At 38.1% G+C, this 21,343-nt stretch overlaps 1 protein-coding gene across 3 annotated transcripts in view; it reads right to left on the reverse strand.

The window, feature by feature from the left end:
* Positions 1 to 1,211: 1,211 nt before the first annotated feature.
* The window catches only part of Adgrb3 (adhesion G protein-coupled receptor B3), a 729,205-nt gene continuing 709,073 nt past the window's right edge, over positions 1,212 to 21,343 (reverse strand). The window contains exons 29-31 of one of the 3 annotated variants that reach the window (XM_031367067.1): positions 18,033 to 18,068; positions 8,357 to 8,461; positions 1,212 to 2,014 (exon numbers count right to left, since the gene is read on the reverse strand). In XM_031367067.1, the coding sequence (XP_031222927.1) occupies positions 1,826 to 2,014; positions 8,357 to 8,461; positions 18,033 to 18,068 (330 nt within the window). In that variant the 3' untranslated portion in view covers positions 1,212 to 1,825. The remainder of the gene's footprint in view (positions 2,015 to 8,356; positions 8,462 to 18,032; positions 18,069 to 21,343) is intronic. The other 2 variants (XM_031367068.1, XM_031367069.1) reach the window with 2 other exon arrangements.

The following is a 21,343-nucleotide window of genomic DNA, read 5'->3' on the forward strand; positions in this document are numbered from 1 at the left end:
GTTTCTGAGATGGAGCCATGAACTATGGACACACACCAAGAAACGTGTGTACACGTGTGCATACATATGTAAGACAGGGATAGGGGTGTGTAAAAAGAAGAAGAGAGAGTCAGAGAAGGGAGTCAACTTATCAAATATTCCTTCTCACCAAATATATTGTCTCATAAATTCAGTAGACTATATAATTATATCATAATTAGCATTTCATTTATTGAAAAACCTTCATGTTATTCTCCTTTTTCTGCATAATGACACCAGTTTTATCTTTAAAATCTGATGAAAAAGATACTTTAAACACCTTGACACTGAGAACATTTTTGGCATGGGACAGGGGTTCTGCCTGAGCTGTGTGGTTAAGGCTCCAGCTCAGCGGTGCACTTGAAGATTGAAGCACCATGTGTGGTCTCTTCCTTTCCTCCTGAAGGTCACCAGGAGAAGAAACTCATCTACATGAGTTCCAAACACAGACCACACAGCTCAGGCTCAGCTGAAAGCTATTCCAATTAAGCATTCTGGCACATATGAGGACACACCTCCAATCTTCTTTCCATTACCTTCAATCTGCAAGATACACTCTCCAGACACCTCAGAGACCGCTGAATTCCTCCTTGGCCTTCATTCAGCATGTATCTGAGCAAGCGAGAGACATCGCTATGAGAGAGGGCACTGGGAACTGCTGGTGCAGTTGGCTCATCTCAGGCTCTTTACTTTCAAACCAGAGACAACCATGTCGATCATCCTTTTCCTTCTGCTGAGAAGTATGCAGAGCAGATAGTTAAGGTCCCAGAGAAGTTCGCGATGCTTATGTTATGAAGCACTCCAGTAGAACTCATTTCCTGGGAGACATGCAGCAAACTGAATCTCCTAAACCATCCCCCTGCATCATCCTCTGTTGAGTGGCCTAGTGTCTCCTGCCACTTGTCATTTTGACTCAAGACAGAAGGGGAGATGATGGTATGATGAAGATGATAGACAAAGACTTCTGACAAGCCCCATTTACACGGTACATTGTTCTGAAGGGCATTTAAGTAGGAAACAGAGAAGCACTATACAAACCTATTATTACACTGAGAAATCATTAGGCTCAAAGGAGTAATAATGGTATGCTGTTAAAACCCTGAATACATTTTCAGTGTCGGTATTGAAAAAGAAAACTTTATAAATATGTAAATTTCTGTTCAACAAATCCAAAATAAAATGCACTAAAAAACTGATATGTAGACAAAAGTTTATTTACACCATACAACATTTTAAATATTTTATACACAGCTGCAGCAGAGAAAGCTACTCAGAGCCTTCTAGAGAAAACTGCAATAATAAAGATGTGAAATATATTATTCATATAAAAGTGAGATTATTACTTTATTGCATTTAAAGCAATGAAGAATGTAGCTCAACAAACATTCATTTAATGACAAAAACTTTGCTTTTATATTATAAAGTAAAAAGTGTAGTAATGGCCAAACAGACTGTTATAAACTTTAAAAACTGCATAAATATATACATTGTGCTTCATGGTAAAGTTTTCTGAAAACTAAACCACATGAAGCTGTTACAACATGAATCGTTGCTTGAGGTTTATCTATAAAGATTACCTTACAAATCCATTCCACGGGTACTTACAACACGGGGTGGTGAGAACTGTACACTTGGCCGTCTCTCCACTAGCCTGACCAGTGAGAAATTACCATAAGAAAACACTGATGTTGGCCCAGGAAGGGGCCGACAGAGGAAAGTCACACTGTCCAGGTGGAAATGTCAGGCTTCCCAAGTCTCAGTGTCAGTGTATTCAACTGTGTCTCTACCTAAGTTCTCTTTGATTGCGCTACACTTCTGTTTGAAAGTCACCCTCTTGAACATCCAGAGGCAAATTCAGACACTTCTCCCACTCCGCGGGTCTCAGCTCCAGGGTATCCTTCGCCTCTGTGTCTAAGACATTGATTGTGGTATAATGTTGGTATTCACTGGGGGTTTTGAAAGTGTCCCATGGACTCTTGTTTGGCGCTGGGTTTTCCTGTTGAGGAGAAAAACAGAATTGTTTCTTTCTTATGATTAGTATTATTACTTCCTAGTATCCCCAGGGAGGGAGTATGCAGTTTATAGGAATCAGAGATGATTTAAAATTAAAGGTAGTTGCAACGTTTCAATTTAACTTTTCTTTCAAGGGACAAAGTAAAGTATACATTCTCTAAGTTAGCAGGAATTGAAAGGTGTGAACAGTATCGTGGAGGTGAAAGCAGACAATATAGTCAAATGCCATTTTGGCTATTTGTTCCAACAAAGATGGAGAATTAAATCGCTGATAAGATTAAATGTGGAAAATTTAAAGATTATGGCAGAAATGTTAATGAAGTAAACAAATCTGAAAGTCATTCTTAGGACATGCTATTTAATGCTAGGTAGTCACTCAATCTAGTAGCATTTTATGGAAAAAAAAACAAATTATTTTCCCCTCAACAAATTAGCATATTTTAGTATTCATATGTTGTTACATTTCCTTCCTTTTTTATTTTTGGTTGCTTACTTTCCATGACATTGGATGGCAGATCCATCATCCTTCCTCTTTATAGATCACATTTGTATGGAAAATGTGTCCAGCAATACAGGGGGACATTTTTGACATGTGTATATCCACTGTTCCTTGTAAGCATTAGTGTGCATGCCTCCCATCATTTAAGATTCTGGGTTCACCTAGTGATGTCTGACACCACAGCTGACTTCACCTAGTGAGCTGACATCCGGTGAGCTCTAGAGGATCATTGACTCGTGTGTTTATACAAGCTGCCAAGTAAGTGTACAACCAACTCCCACAGCAGTGCTTTCATCTGGTAGAGTGCTATGACTTACTAGTGAATTTGATTGATTTAAAATCAATGTCATTTACAAAGAACTCTGTAAGTGGGCATATTTGAGTGCCATATCAGCAGAGAACAAAATGGAAATCTGACTGAAAACCCTTTATGCAGACAGTGAAATGTGAGCACTGAAACATCCAGTGGTTAGTCTGACGGAGGCCAAATCAAGTAGAGTATTGATTAAAGCTGAATTTATTTATTGTCGCAAGAGGAAATGTCAAGTGAAGGTTGTCACTTTTTCACTAGTCCATGTTTTAATTTGATATAGAACCTCATGAAAATTTATCATTATTCACAAGAAACAGTTGAACACAGCTTCAAGGAAATATTTTCCATGGTACTAGTTTCTTTTTCTAGCTCTTTTAAATTTCGATTAGACCTAGAATTCACTCTCCAAGATTGATAAGATTGCTTGCAAATTTGTTCTTACTCTTTGTTTAAAGGAGACTTTAATTAAGAAAAATAACCTAGCTGTCATAAATGCCTCATCCTTCTCTCCAAAACTGGTCTTCAATTCATATAACCAATGTCTAAGTGGAACACAAAATCATTACATGGTTTTTATATTGATTTCACTCAGTACTTCAAAGCTCATCTCAAGTCATAATACAAAAGAGATGGTCTACAGAAATACTTATATCTTCAAAATAAACCCTAAAATCCTGAGTACATTAGATGTTTTTTAGGAATTAGTCTTATTATGAAGAAATCAAAGTAGCTAATGATAGAATTCAATGAAGAGTAAACTTTTAGAACAGGTGAAGGGGATTTACCTAACTTTATATGCTGAAACATTCCTGCCTCAGTCCTCCTTTCTTCTTGCCCTGCTTTCCCTCAGTGGATACTCTTTACCACCTTAATTTCACTGGCTATTACATTAAGTTCAGGGGAGGAGATTATAAATTCTATCTGGAAAAACAGAATGTTCCACTAGGGAACCTAAGATTGAAAGTCTGATACACACAGGTCCACATACCAGTTCCTTCATGCAATGTGAATGTGACCTTGAGCAATGTATTTGCTCTAGATAAATCCCCAATTTGAATACTTGCATGACAGAGATAAGCTTTGCTTTCTGTAACAAAGAAGTTGATGTCACATGTCAATTAATGCTTTCTTTTGTACTTGAAAAGAGTTTTTCAGTGTCAATGAGGAATTGAATACATGTTTATTATTTTGTAAGCATATTTATTATGGAAAGTATGTATAATCAAATGAAGCCATGTTATATGAGTTTACATATATTAAATATATTAATTGTAGGAAGGCATGGTTCTATTAAGTGAGTAATGTATGTTGATCGTAATTGCTCTTTCTATAGTCTTCTTGTTTTTCCCCATCCTCCTTGTCTATTTCAGAAAAAAGTAATATCAAACTTAGATCAAACAAAAGTATGGGGATGGCTTCTGTTTGTGAGAAGCACATAGTCTTTTCTTAGAAAAGTGGCATTCAGGATTCCATGAATAGGTAGGGTTGGCTACGAATGTGTGGTTGAAGGTAGGTGGCTATACACCCATACCAGGATATAAATATCCAACAACAGCAACATTCATTCATTCTAGTTGGTGTGAAAAAGAAAGAGCAGAAACAAAACCAGGCAGATGATGAACAGAAGCCATAGTATGAGGGTCTTGGACTGCCAAACCCCTCAGTTTGGAATTTATTTTGTAAGTAGAAGGAAACATTTGAGCATCTAGAGTGTCTGTGGATCATCTGAACTGTCAACCATCATGGAAAGGTTCACTGCTATGGACCAAGCTGCAGCAAGTCCAGAGTTAACCTAGATACTTTAGACAAGAGTGCTTAAAAGAATTTTTGGAGACTCTTTAACATGACAGAAAATCTACTTAGTCCAACTCTGAAAGGATTGCTGGTTTTCAAAATGCTAGTTCATTTGCTGTTATCTTTGGAACAGGTGGGATCCCTTTCCCCTTTAGAAAAGTATGTTAATGATCAAACACATAAACTAAAATCTCCAAGTTTATGCATTGGCACCATATCTAGACACTAACTGGATAATGTTATTTTTCAGCATAAGATCAATTGAATATCTGTGAAGCTCAGCATTAAATTTTAAATTGTTTTCCTTAATCATTTCTGTTATTATCCTAAGGCATTCCTAGCTTAACCCTGTCTTCATCTCCACTCACAAATATATGATAGTCCCTTTGACCGGAAGTTACCTAACCTTCCTTGTGGAAGAGTTGTAAGGGAAACAAACTTGCTACAAGCAAGCAAGGAGCTAGTGGCCAGTGGACAGGGTCAATGCCTACAAAATGCTCATCTTCCTGTGGGTTGAGTTTAGTATGAGGATAGTGTACAGACTCTCATAAGAGAAAGAACCTCATATACTCCCTGGTTCAAGTGAATGTGAACTGTAGAACAGCTGAAAGGGATCAATGAGTTCTGCAGGGATGGCTACAGAGGATGGGAAAGACTTCAATGGAGGCCTGAATAAAATGATATAAAATGATGTGACTTGTATAAGTTCCTGAGTTTTTGCTGTTGTTGTTGCCTTCTGAGTTCAAGTACAGGAGGAGGAGACAATTAAATGGTAGTGTATGTGTTAAAAGGCCTAGTAATTACAGAGCCAATGTAATCCAATATACATGGATCTTGTGAACATGTTAATGTCAGGACACTTTTTCAGTGGTAGCTATATGAATGAATATGTGAATATGAAAATTCAAAACCATCTGAAGGGTAGCAGGCTGCTTGATAATAGCTGATGTAGCCAGGAATGGCCTATAGGTCCAGGAGGATTAAATCAGTCTTTCTTTCTCTCTTTCTCTCTCTACCTACCTATCTATCTATCTATCTCTCTCATATTTTGTTCCCTCATCATCATCATCCTCTCTTTGTTTCCTTTATTCTCCCAACCAGAATTCCTGGAAGCTGTTTGGAGGAAAGTGTGAAACCACTCAGGATCAAGGATTTCATTTCTAGAGAATCGTCTAAAAGGCATCCATTGCTTTGTTGGATGTTGTATATTATCTTCCTGCCTAGAATTAAGTGAATAGACTAGGTGATAGTTCAGTCTCTTTTTGAGTCCGACGATTGTATTGTTCTGCATAATGAGCATCATTAGCAGTGTTGGGCAGGTGGTGTAGAGTAGCAGCCCTCCCTCAAAATAAACAATCAAACCAGCAGATTTCCTAAGAAAATGTCTGTCCCTTCCCAATTATGCAATTTTTCATTAGCAATGTATCCCTACAAATGATGTGACTGAATTAAGGATAATGAACTCATCATTCACATGTTTGTTATTAATCAGGGCTGGATAATGGGATGCTTTTTTCTATTCTCAGATGTCTAGGACAATAGTCAGACAGCAATAATGACTGCATCTTCTCCACTAGCAAGCTCCCGAATGATAAATATTTACAAATCTCTTCTAGAAAAGGTACGGTACTGCAAAGATTGGGGTAATTAGTAGACTGTTTTGGTTGTTAGGAAGCTGAGATATAGGCATTTGTGCCATTAATGATTTAATACCCAAACCAGTTATAATCCACACAACAAGGGGAAATGGCAATCATATTATAGCAGTCACTCAGCTGTAGCTGTTGCATAAGCCATTCATACTTGTAAATACAACCTCTATTTAAAAATAAAAAAGTGCACACACACACGCACACACACGCACACACACACACACACACACACACAAAATTGAGGTTTCAATGTTCCTTCGATTCACTTTCATGTTAGCTTTCAACATTCCGAAATGAGTAGCTAATGTTTTTAGGTCAAATCTCAGCAATGTCATTCCCATTTGCTGGCTGAAAATTGATGATTTAATATTTGGAGGAGTGGATGAGAAAGGATCGCTCACAAACGATGAAGTATCAGGGTCTTTAATGTCTAGCCTCATAGTAAAGATTTTTTTAAAATATTTTTTTCTTGTTTTGCTGGGGAAACTAGTTTGATATACATACTATTTAGATTCCAATTAAGAACTAAAGTGTATACCATTTGAAAAACCTTCATTAAGAAAAAACATAGACTGAGCTATTGTTGCTGTGGAATAAACCCATAGTTACCATTTATCAGTAGCTCACCATGTCCAGCAGTGAATAAGTACTGGGAGGGATCAAGGAAAAAATATAAGTATATATGTATGTATCATTCTTTAGATTTTCATTCACGAATTTCATTAATCAGTTAGTTTGCTAGGACTAAGACTCATAAGATAGATATGGAGGAATCACTAGAAGATGATCAAACAACATGTTACTCATTTATATGGAGATAAGAAACATTATAGGTATAAGTAATATATTAATCTTTTGTCTATCTATATACCTTTATCACTTTATCTATATCTATTATCTTTATCTGTCTCTTAATCACCAGTCTATCTATGGATTTATCTATCATCTATCAATTGATCAGTGTATCCTCTAATCTATCATATCATATCTATCTATCTATCATCTATCTATTATATCTATCATCTGTTTATCCATCATCTATGTATACATGTGTGCATGTATGTATGTATGTATGTATATATGTATCTATCTATCTATCTATCATCTACTTACATCCATTTATACATTGATCATTTATCTATTACTGTCCAGTAAAGAACCACTCCCAGGCTACATTGCCTGGGCAAGAATTACCACATGTGAGCTGAGGAGCTGGAGAGGAGCGGCAGACCCAGCCTACCTCAGGGTCCTCACCTTTGCTTTTGTAATATTACCAGGACTGAAACGAGTACACACCATCCATTGCTGCTCTCCGTGTTCCACGTAAGAAGAGGAAGTTGAGCTTTAGCAGCAAAGAGCTGCAAGACTTGCTCAGCTCAAGCTCAGGCAGTTCGAGGCTGTGTTCCCTTGTAGTTCAAACTCCTAGAGTCCTAGCGCAGTCTACTTACCCGTTGTCATGAGTCCTTTTCTGGAGCTGTGACTGTACCGTGCACTGATTTAATTTCATGGAGTCCTATACTAAGATGGTAGTGGTATGAATGAATGAAGAGGAAATGGTCCACAACCAAGAACCCAAGTTCCTGATATTGTCATACATTCAAAACTCTTATCACTAAACAAACACATCTTCTGGAGATAAAAATCATGTCATCTGGATTTGAGTTAAGTTTCATATTGATACCAGCATTATATTTGGTAGCCTTAAAATGGCAGGTATTAGGATAACAGTGGGGAAATTTAGCAAACTAGAGATTTGCATTATCTGAACTTAAACTGGTAGGTGGGACAGTGACCATATGATGCCAACCTGTTTTGGATACATTACTAATCCTACTTAAAGCTTATCAGGGAGGACATTTAAAATTAGAATGAAACACTTTCAAGGTTCGATCATTCCTAGGAAGTCCTCTGGTCACCTTTTCCAAGCTTATTTTGGGGCTTGTTAATGTTCCTATGTGCACTAGTTTTTGTTGTTGTATGGGTATCCTGGAGGGTGAGGGGCCCAGCTGGCCTGAGAGGAGGTGGTCCAGCTTGGCGTGGGGCACTGTGGATACAGAATATACTCACCATACTGCTTGTGTTTGGTATATCCCGAAATCTGTCCAAAGTTTGAAACTTCTGATTTAGTTCCTGAAACAATTCCATGTGCCTCTTCCTTGTGTGCATGACCTTCTGCAAGAGAGAAGAGGGCGGCTCTCATTCCTAATTTGACTCATATCTTCTTAAAAACTGTTTTACCACTGAGGGAAGCTAAGCCTGGAAGGAGCCTGAAATCCCCAAAGGCATCACATATGCAAATGACATGTCCCCAATCTTTTTTTTTTTTTTCAGTTCTAGTTCTTTTTGAAAAAGAATGGGCTCTTTCCACTCACAAGATTACAAAAAAACAAGAGTAAGCCTTTTCCTTCTTTTTCTTCTTGTGGGTGCATTGAAAACATAGCCATCATTCTTGTGTAAGATTTTTTAGCCCTTAAAAAGTTGAGTCTGTTCTGCAAAAATTGTTACAGTAAATTTAAAAATGTTAAAAATTTGGACTTTGTAAAGCACTTGGGTCCTTGATGTTTCTCATGGGAAGCATTGCTTCTTTATGTCTTACTTCTATAAACAGTACAGTGTAGCTCCCTGCACTAAAGGGAGCATAATCCCAGGCCCTGCCTTTAAAGCTGATTCAGAGCTCTAAAGTGCCTGAAATATGTGTGGGATCTAAAACCTTGCTCTCTCCCTGAGAATAATGGCTGAGTTTTGCAGAAGGGAAATCTGGCCCATAGGTTTCATATACTTGTTTACTGGATGTTGCAAAGCATTAGCAGTCACAGTTTGGAGCACGCATTGTGTGGCTGATGAGCTATTAAAATCACAGGTACAAGTATATTAGTCCCCTTCTTCTCTAGTTACATGCCTTTCTATCAACTGCATTATAACCCAACAAATGGGCTTGTAAATAAAAATGAACTTGGGCATTGGGGACTGAATTTTTTTTCTACTACATTTTTTTTTCTATTACAAAGCATTTAAAGGACCTTAGTAGGAAAAGAGCCAGAGAACAAAACTCTCTGTGTCTGCAAAGTGTTATTCTGTGATGTCGACTTTTAAATGTTATGAGTCAGCATTTTGGTGATTCTCCAGGGCTCTGCCTAAAAACTCACAGTATTTCGAACCTACATATCTGAAAGCCATTTGCTTCTGTGGTTTGCATGAGGAAGTTAGATCTAGGTCTGGGCTCTGATTTGAACTTTCCATTAAACAATCGCTGTCGAACTTGTTGGCAATCTGTAGCTTTCATCTAAAGGCTTACAAGGAGGACAAAGGGGGGAAGTTAAACTGAGCCCTATAATGTGTCACAAAAGCCTGTCCCCTTCTCTGCAGACTGTAATTCTCCTAACTTAACAAAGAGCGAAGAATGTCTAGGCCAATTCACGGTTATGCTAATGTCTTCTGTTTTCCTTCAGCCTACATCCCTGTGAGAGAATCCTGCCATTTTAAGTCAATCAGTAACCAATTTCCATCTCTCTGCTGGAGCTCTAGGACTTGGCTGTTGAAGAATCAGGTGGTTGAGGATGAGAACAGGGCAGCATGACTCATGATAGGACATGAAACATAGCAAGCAATTAACTTCCCATCAGTCTCGAAGAGAGTACATGAAGCAGGTTTGCAGGAGTTAGAGAGAAACATCAGGCAAACGGAATTTGACTAGTGATGGCTGATGGAGATTTATGAGCGTGAGGATTTGTATAAGCAACTCAGGGAGGGATTTTGAAGACCAGGTAGCTGGCAAAGTACATCATGTGCTTTGTATGGAGACACGTCGTTCTATGCGGTACCAGGTCCTAGGACATTCATTAAATTCCAGTCCTGTGACACACAGGACACTTCAAAAACAACCACATTTTTGTAGTAATGAACATTGCTACACAGCTGCTTCCTTGTATGTTGGAGTGATGTCAAACCAGCATCATCTCACTACGTACATTTCATGGCATTATTCAGTGCACACTCATGGACACCACACACAGTGCTAAATGCTAGAGTAACAAGGGAGGGGGAAAATGTGGCTGGCTGACTGCCTCTGAGTCGTTCAAGGTCTAATGGAGAACACCAGAATTAGTTTCATTGTGATTCGAATAAGTGGAAATTTATAGCTGTGCTGAAAACCAATAAGAGGGGATACAAATAAGCTAAGAGAAATGCAAATAAGAAAACCTCCAAATGTTTAGGTCGAAAATTATTAATTATGGTCCTAATCATCTATAGTCTCTGTCTCTCTATCTCTCTATCTCTCTGTCTCTCTCTGTCTCTCTGTTTCTGTCTCTCTCTGTCTCTCTGTCTCTGTCTCTCTGTCTCTCTCTGTCTCTCTCTCTTCTCTCTCTCTTTACCTCTCTCTCTCTCTCTCTCTCCCCCTCTGAGGATTCTTTTCAACCATGCTCTTCCATCTCTTCGTAATGAAACTATCCCTCTTCAAAGACAAGGAACAGATTCTCTCAAAGCTTCCTGATACCAAAGGCACAACACCTCTGTTTTTCTATAGGCATTTGATGATTGTGGTTCTCAGGCTACTTCATTTGTCCTTTACCTCCTGAGCTGATTTTTGACTGTGCTTTGAGTGAGCCCTCTTGTCCCTGCTGCTGGGATTGTCAATCAAATTTGCTACTATTCCCTGGCCAAGAGCTAAGTTGGTTCATGTCTTTCCAACAGGAATGGGTGTGTGTGTGTGTGTGTGTGTGTGTGTGTGTTTGTGTCTTATTCAAAATCTTGTCATGATTCTTGCAATCAAATACCTTTGTCATATAAAGAATGTTTGAAAAGCAAAGCTTATATCAAATGAATCATTGGGAAACTTGATACATTAACTGATTGGAAGTTTTCTGGATACAGTCTGTTTGAAAGAGCAGTACTCGATTCTGAACTTGATAGATTTTATTTTTAAAAATTAGATTGGTTGGACATACTAAAAATATACAGTGGATAATGTAAAGTTATGGTGGTTGCGAATGTTATATAACCAGAGATCATTTTGAAATATTTCATAGTTCCGTGAAAGGTATTCTAATAATAAAGCTAAAATACCCTGCAATAAACATGGAGGGAAATGAAAATTTGGATGCTGAAATATAGAACCATTCCTACTTGCAAACATTAGTTGCAAATATATTCTCTTGCCAGATAATCATTTTGAATTGAAATGGCCACTGTGGCACTGCCAGAAATCACCATAGCAATAATAGCCTGCATTCTGGAAGGGGTATCAATTACAGGTGCAGTAAACAGCTCGCATCGCAGACACAGGCTGTTTGGTTTTCCCCTTATAATTCCTTCCTCTTCACAAATAGTCTCAAGTACATCTTCATACCTTTGTAGAGACTTTGATGACTATTCTTGGAAGTTTATTAACTTAAAGATTTGCTTACTTTCTTTCTTCTGTGACCTGAATATCCAGTTTCCCAAAGAAATCAACGTCTATAAACACTCAACTTATACCTCAGTGTTCTAAAATCTAATAATGGTGATTAAAAACTCTAACATGTATCTTCTGTGTTATAGTTTATAGCCATGTTATAGTCTATTTGGCAACATATACATAATTCAGTTAATCTCATCATATTTCATTGCAAATACTGTAGGGGTGTTTTGCAATAATAAATCAGTACATAGTAATCTTCCTATCCCCTCAAATTAATATTATTAAACATTGTTTTAAAGGATGAATGAGCCTCTGTCCTAAGATGACCACCAGGATGACCACATAGATTTATGCTCTCCCATGCAGCTTAGTTTCTTTATTTCTTCTTCATTTTTATTGAAAACAATAACAGCAGCAATAACAATGACACAGCAACCAAGCATCTTTAAATTCTTTTCTTTCAATGTATACTTTCATTATTAAAAAGATGGCATCTTTCAAGCCCATCCATCATTGATATTACAGAAATAGTGATGTGTTAAAGGGCATTCATTATAGTTTGGATTTTTTTTTTAAATGAAACTAAAAAAGGAGCCTGATGTCTTAAGCACCTACTGTTTCCTAAGATGTCTTCAAAGCCCTTTGAATTCTTGGAGCATGCCAAGTCCGATAGCTCTGCATATAGAGACATTCTTCTATAAATCCAGTTCCAACTCTGGTCTCCCTGTAGCTACAGCTGCAGCAATGAGGATAACCTTATAGGGTTATCGTGAAGATTTTACAAAGGATGTAATGCACATGTATCTGGACTACACAGACAAGTGCTGTTTAAGAGGAGGCAGCCATTGCTGCTTTGTTGATGCCTCATGGTAATCCCGGAACAGCCATTACCTCCACTTCCTTGACCTGGGAAGCTGAAGCTGAAGGAGGCAGTTAGCTCTTGTTAAGTGGTGAGTGAGCTGAGTCCCCACATCAGCTCAGCAGGCTATCTTGGATTTATCTGAGAGATTCAGGAGGCATCCTGATAGAGACAGCTCAGGGTTTTAAAGTAGGCTCTGTGCAGATGGGAGAAAAGTAAAAACTAGGGAGTGGTTATGCGTTATCGGTAGCAGAGCCCTACAACATAGTTCCTACAACTATGCAGTACCTCAATGATACTTCTAATGCTGGTGCTCATGCTTTGTCTCAGGATACCTCATAGACAGGGATCTTTTCATCTGGGAGTCCTTGACAGCTAGCATACTCTCCAGGAGTTAGCAGCTGCTTATTGAACACTACCGGAATAAAAGAAATGAACGGGATAGCATAGGTATGTCTTTTCTTTCCATTCAGAACATTTCTGCATCGGAAGGGACATTTACTTTAAAATTATTTTTAAGTTGTGTGTATATATGTGTGACTGTGTAAAGGTATGTGCATAGGAGTCCATGTGTCTACTGAGGCCGGGGGCATTGGATCCCCGCTGGACCTGGAGTTACAGGATGGTTGGGAGCCATGTGGACTGAGCCATCTCTTTAGTCCCAAGGAGCATCTGTGCTAAGGACTCTAGCCAGAAGCCCTGCCTTCTTTTTTCTCATCCTGCACTGCACTCCCAACCCCTCCATAAGTGATTTTGAGGAACCGAGAGTAGATTTGCAGTAAACTGGTGATTTTTCACCTTCAAATTTAGAAGCGTGAATCACAGAGTTGTGTTTGAACTATAGAGAAAAAGTCTGAATCCTAAAGAGAAGATGTACTAGTGTGAATGGGTTCTTTGAACTGACAGAAATTGTTAGGGAATGTCAGAAACTCTTTCTTAATTCAGCTTAAGGGCTGGGAGAAGCTGTGCTCACGTGGATCAGAATCACCATGTCCAGCCTTAGAGTTTTATATACCAAGATTGACATTGTCCATATCTACTTTGATAAGCCTACTGATGTTTTTGTTCATTACTGCTATGCACATTCATTCTTCTCTCTACAGTGGCCTTTTGAAAAGTGACCTTTCTATCATACTCATAAAAAGAGAAGATGAACACTGAAGGAGTTAAGCCTAATTCTGAAAGCCATATTGTGAGGGACTGATGATTTACGAATCATTATATCTAAAGTGTCAATAACCTGCATCCCCCAGAGCCATGCCTGTGACCATGGAATCTGTGTCTTAAATGTACCTTGGTTTTCAAATAAAGTGTGCAGAGGTGTAAGAAAACCCAATGAGTGATACATTTCATCAGTGCCAATCAAGAGTAGATTTTATCATAAATGCTTGATTTGGGAACAGTTTAATTTTAATGATATAGAAAAGGTGGATACAGTCTAAGATTACATTGCTCAAATTGCTTGCCTTCCAAAACATGCCCTGTAAATATCCCTTGATTGCTTAATGATTTGTCCCTACTGTAGAGGGTCAGGCCCAAAGCAGGAAGGACCCTGTTTTGGAGCAAGACATTTCTTTAAAATAGTGTGCCAGCTATTTAGAAAGGAATATAGAGCATGTGTTTTAGTTTAGCCTTCTTTCTAGGGATATCAAATTATTCTGTTTCTTTCTATTTCTTAATCAAGTGCTCCTAAGTATTCCAATGAAGGGTAAGCTCTGTGAAGAGAGACTCTATTGTCTAACATCTGTGTCTGCAGTCACTCTTTGCTTAACACTATTGAGGAAATTCAGAGAAGCATAGATTTGGTGGCTATGTGGGAAGCAGCCTAAGATATTTTAAAGAACACATGATTCCAGTAGAAGAAGGAGACAAGGTTCATGTCTGCTTTTGGAAGAGAAAATTAAAAAAAAAATTCTCTCTATATGTATTTATTTTAACATGGAACAGATATTATTATACATGGTCATTTCATAATGGTTATTTGGAATTATGTTTCCAGGAATTCCTTGAGCTTTTTGTCTCCAGTAATATAAATAGTTTTAGCTGCCTGATTCTTAGAATCACATTAGGCACCTTCATGCCAGCAGCACACTGGAAGTCATCCTAACCAGATACCTATTTGCTTTCTTGTTTCCGCTTCCTGTATATATAAAAATGCAAGCCTATAATATAGTCATCTTTGTCCTTCCTTCCCACATTCAATTAAAAATCAAATTTCACAGGTTCACCTGTAATGGCCAACTCATCAACTCCTTTCTGGGTTAGCCATTTTAACTGATATTACAACTTCTTATTTTACCCTGTCAGTCTACCCTGAATATGACTATAACACTGTCATCTTTAAATTATTTGTCAGACCGTAACAAATTATTTCCCACTAGAAACAAATAAAATGGCTAAACAAATTACAGTCAAACAGGATTAGCTTTTTTAGCAGCACAATAGGTAAAATCTTCTCCTGTGGGGGTAAGATCTTTATGTCACCCTGTATTTCTTTTTCACTAAACCTTGTTTAAGGGAATTTTCACTTCTCATTTTGTGGGCATGCCACACTGAAACAAACCTTCATGCTTTTCCTTCTCTCTGGACTTTTAACTGCCATTTATGTCCTTGGGTTATGCTTGATGTGCTTATGTTTGATGTGCTTGCCTTTGCAGCCCAGAGTGGATCCCTTTGAATTGCTTCGTCCGTAGCTGTTTGCTATCTGTACGAATCTATGCCTTAACTCAAGTATTCTTCAAAAGCTTATGGTTAGAGTAAACTCTGTCAAAAAGCTGTTCAGTTTTTAATCATTCATTCTATAAAGAAAGCTTAATGTGTGTTCACTGTATATCAGGATCTCTGCTCGAAGCTAGCATACACACTAAGACATCTTGTCACATAACATAGAAATAGCATTAGCATATTCTCAATATACTTTCCAAAGAGTAAGAATTAGCATTTCTCCACTTTACAGTCTACCTTTTACTTTGTTTGGCCAGGAATACAGGGCTAACCTGAATGCTGTCAGTCTGAAAGGACTTTTCTCCAGTTGTAGTAACGAACATTTTTTTTTTTTAATTTATTTTATCTTCATACAATAATTAGGTCTCAATATCACCGTCTTCAACCAAAACTTGTTTGTTTGTTTGAAAAAATCCTTATGTTTTAAGGCAAAAGAGTTAATGAAATATTAGAATTGGATAGGAGCCTTGGGTAGTGTATGAAGCTGAAAGTTTGACGAAACTTTTAGGAGTTCCCAGGGCAGCCTAGTTAAGGGTAAACTCTCTAAGGTGATCATTATACGGAAAGCCCTCTCAGTGAAAAGGGTAGCATGGATCTTGACATAAATTCAACTGGTGGAGTCCACATTTAGAAAGGGGGTGGGGAATTAGCTTGCTCCTCCTTGATAATCCAAAATTACAAATACATGTGTTAGTGTGGTAACATCACAAGAATTTAAAAACAAATTCTTGTTTTTTTTTTTTAATTTTTAGAAAGAGAACTTGTCAATCCCTGTAACTGTACACGTGCTAAAAAGGGGGATCTGGAAGTGATCAATAGAGGAAAGGAAATGTTTCCTCCCAAAACTTCAACTCCTACGGTATTCCAGTGATGACTACAGTGGCTAACGAGGTAAGGAAATTACACAGCTCCTATGCTGCAACTATTCCGCACCAACAGATATCTTTAACACTGTGGTTCTAGGTGTGGAATTCGAGGTCTAGCATCTGCTCAGGGAAGCTGCTAGCGGTTGCCATAGAGAATAGCTGGGAAAAGGAACATGTTTCTTCTAAGGATCCCAGTGACACAGTGCGGTTTGATTTCTTCCCAGCGTTTGTTCTTACCACGGAACTCAGGCTGGCCTGGAAATTGCTATGTGGTCCAGGCTGGCCTTAAACTCACAAAGATCTGCCTCCCGGATGCTAGGGTTTCTTCTCAATTTTAATTTTACTATTTTACTATTTTACTATTTAATAGTTTAATAGTTTAATAGTTTAATTTTACTATTAATAACTTGTTTGTAGTGAGGCTTAGTTTTAGATCCAGGTTTTTACTGTATTTCCTCACTGAGGCCTAGTGGGTTGATGTGTATGTTCACTCTTTTGTGATAACAGAAGAGATTGCTGCTTTCAGGGATGTGCACATGAGCACACACACAACACACACACACAAATGCACACACACACAAATGCACACAAACACATATACACAACACACACAAAAATCTTATTTTAGGTGATCACAAGAAAGTTCATGTTGTACATAACACATACAAACAGACACAGTTTGATCCTTCACTCTTTTGATACCTAAAGGATTAGAACACTGTTCCTTAAAGGACATCAACAGTGCCAAATATGAGGATTGCTGAATAGTCTTAAGTTTTTTTTAAATGGATTTGGTAGTTTTGGTTAAAAATTTAGACCTCAATGAAATATAAATTCCGAGCTTTTTTGGTGAAAATGTAGCTGCCCAGATATTTGTGAGTTAAGCATTGACTCTGGATTCTTGATCATTATTTTGTGGCATACAGCCTGAGTTACTACTAAACCAAACCACTTTGCTTGGATACTTAGCATGAATTCATCCTTTACCATCATAGTGGATAAAATCACGAAGTTTCACATTGATATGCATTGTACATTGTAGAACCATACATTCACTTACAGGAGTGGGATGATTTAATCAGAAGTTTCCATATACCAGGAGGCCTCTATAATTTCAGGAATATCCGTTAAGACTGTGGAGTTCTATGTATGCATCACAAGGGTACAGATATGTTGGAGAAATTTATCCTATATTATGCCCAATTATGTCAGCAGGCTATGAATCACACCCAATTATCAAGCTGCATAAGTGCATTTATGTGATACTTAAAGATCATTAATTTTGTGCTTAAGCATAAGCTGCTTAGACAGTATCATTTTCATGACTCCAGCACCAATACCAGCATCAATATAAATTCAATGCAAATTGGAAAATGAAAATCTTCATCTTGTTTATATCTGTGAAAAGACATTTACCAAACACAAGCACGCATTGAATCAACACTAGCTATTGGGGAAAAATGACACTGAATGTACCCCAGGGAACCTAAGGACAGGAATCACAGTACAATATGAGCGAGTCTCAGACATTGCCTTGCCTGCCGGCCAAAGCATCCCCTTGGGATTTCTACAGGTCACCACTGTCGTAAAACTGGAAAAAAAAATGACTTAGGTTAAAAAAAATCAGGAAATTGGCATTCCTACCTCCACTGACTTGAATGGACTGATTTGATTCCACTCTACTGCTAACAGTTATAATGTAGGTCTTTACTTGACTAGAAAAAGTCACTTGAGCATTTCCTTGGAGGAGTCATTAGAACTCTAAACCAATTCCTTCCAGCCATAGGGAGAGGAAGGACCCTCATTTTAGAGCTCCATACAGTGCTGTGTTTGAGTAGTTATAAATCCATCCTGAACTCAATAATTAAACTTATAAAGTAATTCATAGGAACTCACCTCAAAGTCAAGGTCAGAATACCGCGATTTTCTTCTCTGTTAGTTTGTTTTTAGAAAAAGGAGAAAAACAAAAAGTTATGTTTAGTCACTTAAACCAATGGACATCATTACATTCAGTGAAAATAGCCCCATTAATAATAATAATAATAATAATAATAATAATAATAATAATAATAATAAATGTTATATATAATTCCATTAAGATTATTTTCTCACTTCAAAATATTCCACCTACAGATTTTCAGCTCAAACTTCATTTAAAGGTAGAGAATATTACTTTTTTTTTTTACCTTGAGTACTAATCTATTCACATTCAATGCTGAAAAAGGTTCTAGTTTTAACAAAAACCGCTTTGTAGGCTTGGAAGATTAAAAGTGATATTGGAAAAATAATCTAGGTACTTTGGGACCTTCCCACAACAGACATCCAGATTATTTTTAAAGATGCTCTTGCTATGCAGCTCAGGCTTTTCTCAGAACTTAGGGTCTTGCTTCAGCTTCCAGTGTTCTAAAACCACACTTGATATGAAACAAACCCTGCCTGCCCGTCTGGTTGTGCTCTGATGCTTACATATCAGTCTTGTACAAATTTCTCAAAATTAGTACAATTAATTCTTCTGCTAAAGTGCTTCTTGTTACGAATTCTTAGGACTTGAACACTTTTTGTTTGGTTGGTTTGGTTTTAATTCCTATTTAGTCAAGCAACAGATATTGGATACCCCAACACAGTGTCTCACAGTGTTTCTCTCAGACTCTAAATCTGTTAAACAACACCCAAATCTAGTTATAGATACACACACATTGATGAAATAAGGTAATTAGGCAGTGGGCTTGATACAATCAGGAAGTATGATTAAAACGAAGTGGATAAGTGGATGCGAGCTCATGTGATAAAGGGACGTTCATGATATCAGTATGGAGATGGTATTTTTAGCATCTGCTCCAGAAAGTCACCAATTCTTAAAATGGATGAGATGTAGAGGAAGATGCCTGTAAACTTATAAAAAGATCTCCACACTTTTAGAGAACAAAGAAAATTTCCGCTGTGCTTTTTCTTTAAGTAGACTCCCCCCCCTTCCACTCCCTCCCTGGAGGGGGTTGGAGAAGAAATATAGGGGAAACGTACAGTCTTTTTGGCCAGATTATGTTTTGTCCCCCCAACCCCTCCCCCCAACTCCCAGCTCAATATCCACAGCCTTAACATCACTAGCTTCTCGGGGTTCCGACAGTGCAGATTTACGGCAGATCTAGTTGCTATTATGACTGTTATGAGCTTTATTAAAAAAAATATGACTTTCCTGCAGCTAGAGCTAAAATTGTCACTATAAAACCAGAACCTCCTGTGCAGCCTCATCTCGGAACATGTTTTCAGCAGACAGAAGGACTAAAGGAAGAGACCGGGGACTGTTCTGACATAATCTCATTGTGGTGAAATCGCTGAGTAGGGGGAATCGAGGCTTGATGGAATACTGAGGAGAGAGATACTGAGGAGAGAGAGGAAATGGGGAACGCCTGCCTCATTGAAGTAGAAAGTAAACATGATGCTCTCTTGTGTCCTCCTTGTCTCCAACAGCGTGCTGCCGTTGTCCTGGTGATGTCCTGGAAGAGGGTGGAGTGAAAGAACACATCCAAACAAATCTAGCTCCGCACCACACTTTTGCAGCATTCTGCTAGACTAAAAGTCAGGGCACCCACTCTTCTCTCCCATGGATACGCAGCCTTCTTGGCACTGTGGCTCAGCAAAGCCTTTTCTTTTCTTTCTTTCTTTTTTTTTTTTCTTTAATAAATATGTGTTAAGCAAAATCTAAGCATGGACACATTTAGTTAAAAGCAATTATTATAAAACATTAGTCATGAGCTTTGTCTCTTCATCTGAAACTTAAGTGGAATCTTGCAAAAATGGTTCAGTCAGCTAGAAGACCGGAGAGCCTTCTGCTGCATGCGCCGAGGGGCTCTCTGTTGCCAAAGGTGAAAACGACCATATGTTGCTGCATTTGTTTTGAATCACAAGGCAGTGCTGCGTCGGAACTGAAGATCTGGATGCATACATGGTGCAAAAAAGCTTTATGTTATAGGAACAAGAAGAAAATATGGGAACCCGAGGAGCCCCAGCAACAGATTCCAACTCAGAATACTGTTTTGACCTGTGTCGACATGCAACATTTTTCTTTCTCTCCTATGTAGTTTTGTTAAAATTGAATGCTATCAAAGGGCATAGCAGGTCTGGCAGGCTACAAGGATTCCATGAAGGAATGAGCAAATTTTAATCAAAATCTGGTGGTAGGGTGTGGTGGGGATGGTTATAAAATAAATCATGAAGGTTTACAGATCAGATAGTGTGGAAAATGTGTCAAGCATTCAAATCAAAAGTGTGTGTGTGTGTGTTGGGGGGCAGAGAGGTATGTATGGCTACTTCCCCACAATCCTGAGTATTCCAACCTGTGAGCCCCCAATAAAGTGATTTAACATTTGAAAATACTAACCAGTCTTTGGAATGGTTGGAAAAATCGAGTCATTTTATGAATGAATGCGACTGAGAGCCAGTGGATTTAAAATAATTTGACCAAGTCACCCAGGAGGTAAGCAAGTGAACTGTGATTAAAAACTCAGGTCTGGTTCAGAGTCCAACGCTTTCGACATGAGGTCTCACTAGCTCCGACATGGAGGATAATATTTTATAAACAAGATGTCTGCTGCATGCTGTTCTGGAACTCAGCAAGATAATACTGGACGGCCCCCACAGTCCACATGTCACAGTAGTGGTACTGAAATATTTTAGAAGCATAAAGCAAGGTCAAATGGATTAACTATTTCAGGCTAATTGTATTTTGAAGAAGATAAAAGCCAATTTGATGGTACTTATTTCTCAGAAATAAAACAAAACAACATGCTTATTCGAATAGATTATGATGCAATGCTACAGTAACAAACAGATGTGACACTCGTTATTGAGAAGCTCAGTTTATCTTACATGTCAGATGCTAGGTAGTACAAAGTGGGATATCAGAAAAATCCCGATGCATTTTGGTTTTGCCTGTGTCAACCCTCCTTGTGCGCATATCCATGCAATGTTCTAGAAAGCCTTTGGATGCTGCAGTTTGCTCAGACTATGACCCTCTTACTGTTTATTCAAATGTCCTTCTGGACCTTGTAGAATGCCACTGTGAGGCAAAAAAAAAAAAAAAAAAAAAAAGAGCTTAGAAAATAGCAAACAGTGTTTGCTTGTTTTGTGTGTTCACGTGTGTATACACATGTTTCTGGGTGTGAATGTATGTATGTGGAGGCTAGGGGGCCTTAGGTGTCCCTCAGGTA

This window comes from Mastomys coucha, unplaced genomic scaffold (genome assembly GCF_008632895.1).
Source record: "Mastomys coucha isolate ucsf_1 unplaced genomic scaffold, UCSF_Mcou_1 pScaffold14, whole genome shotgun sequence".
Taxonomy (NCBI): Eukaryota; Metazoa; Chordata; class Mammalia; order Rodentia; family Muridae; genus Mastomys; species Mastomys coucha.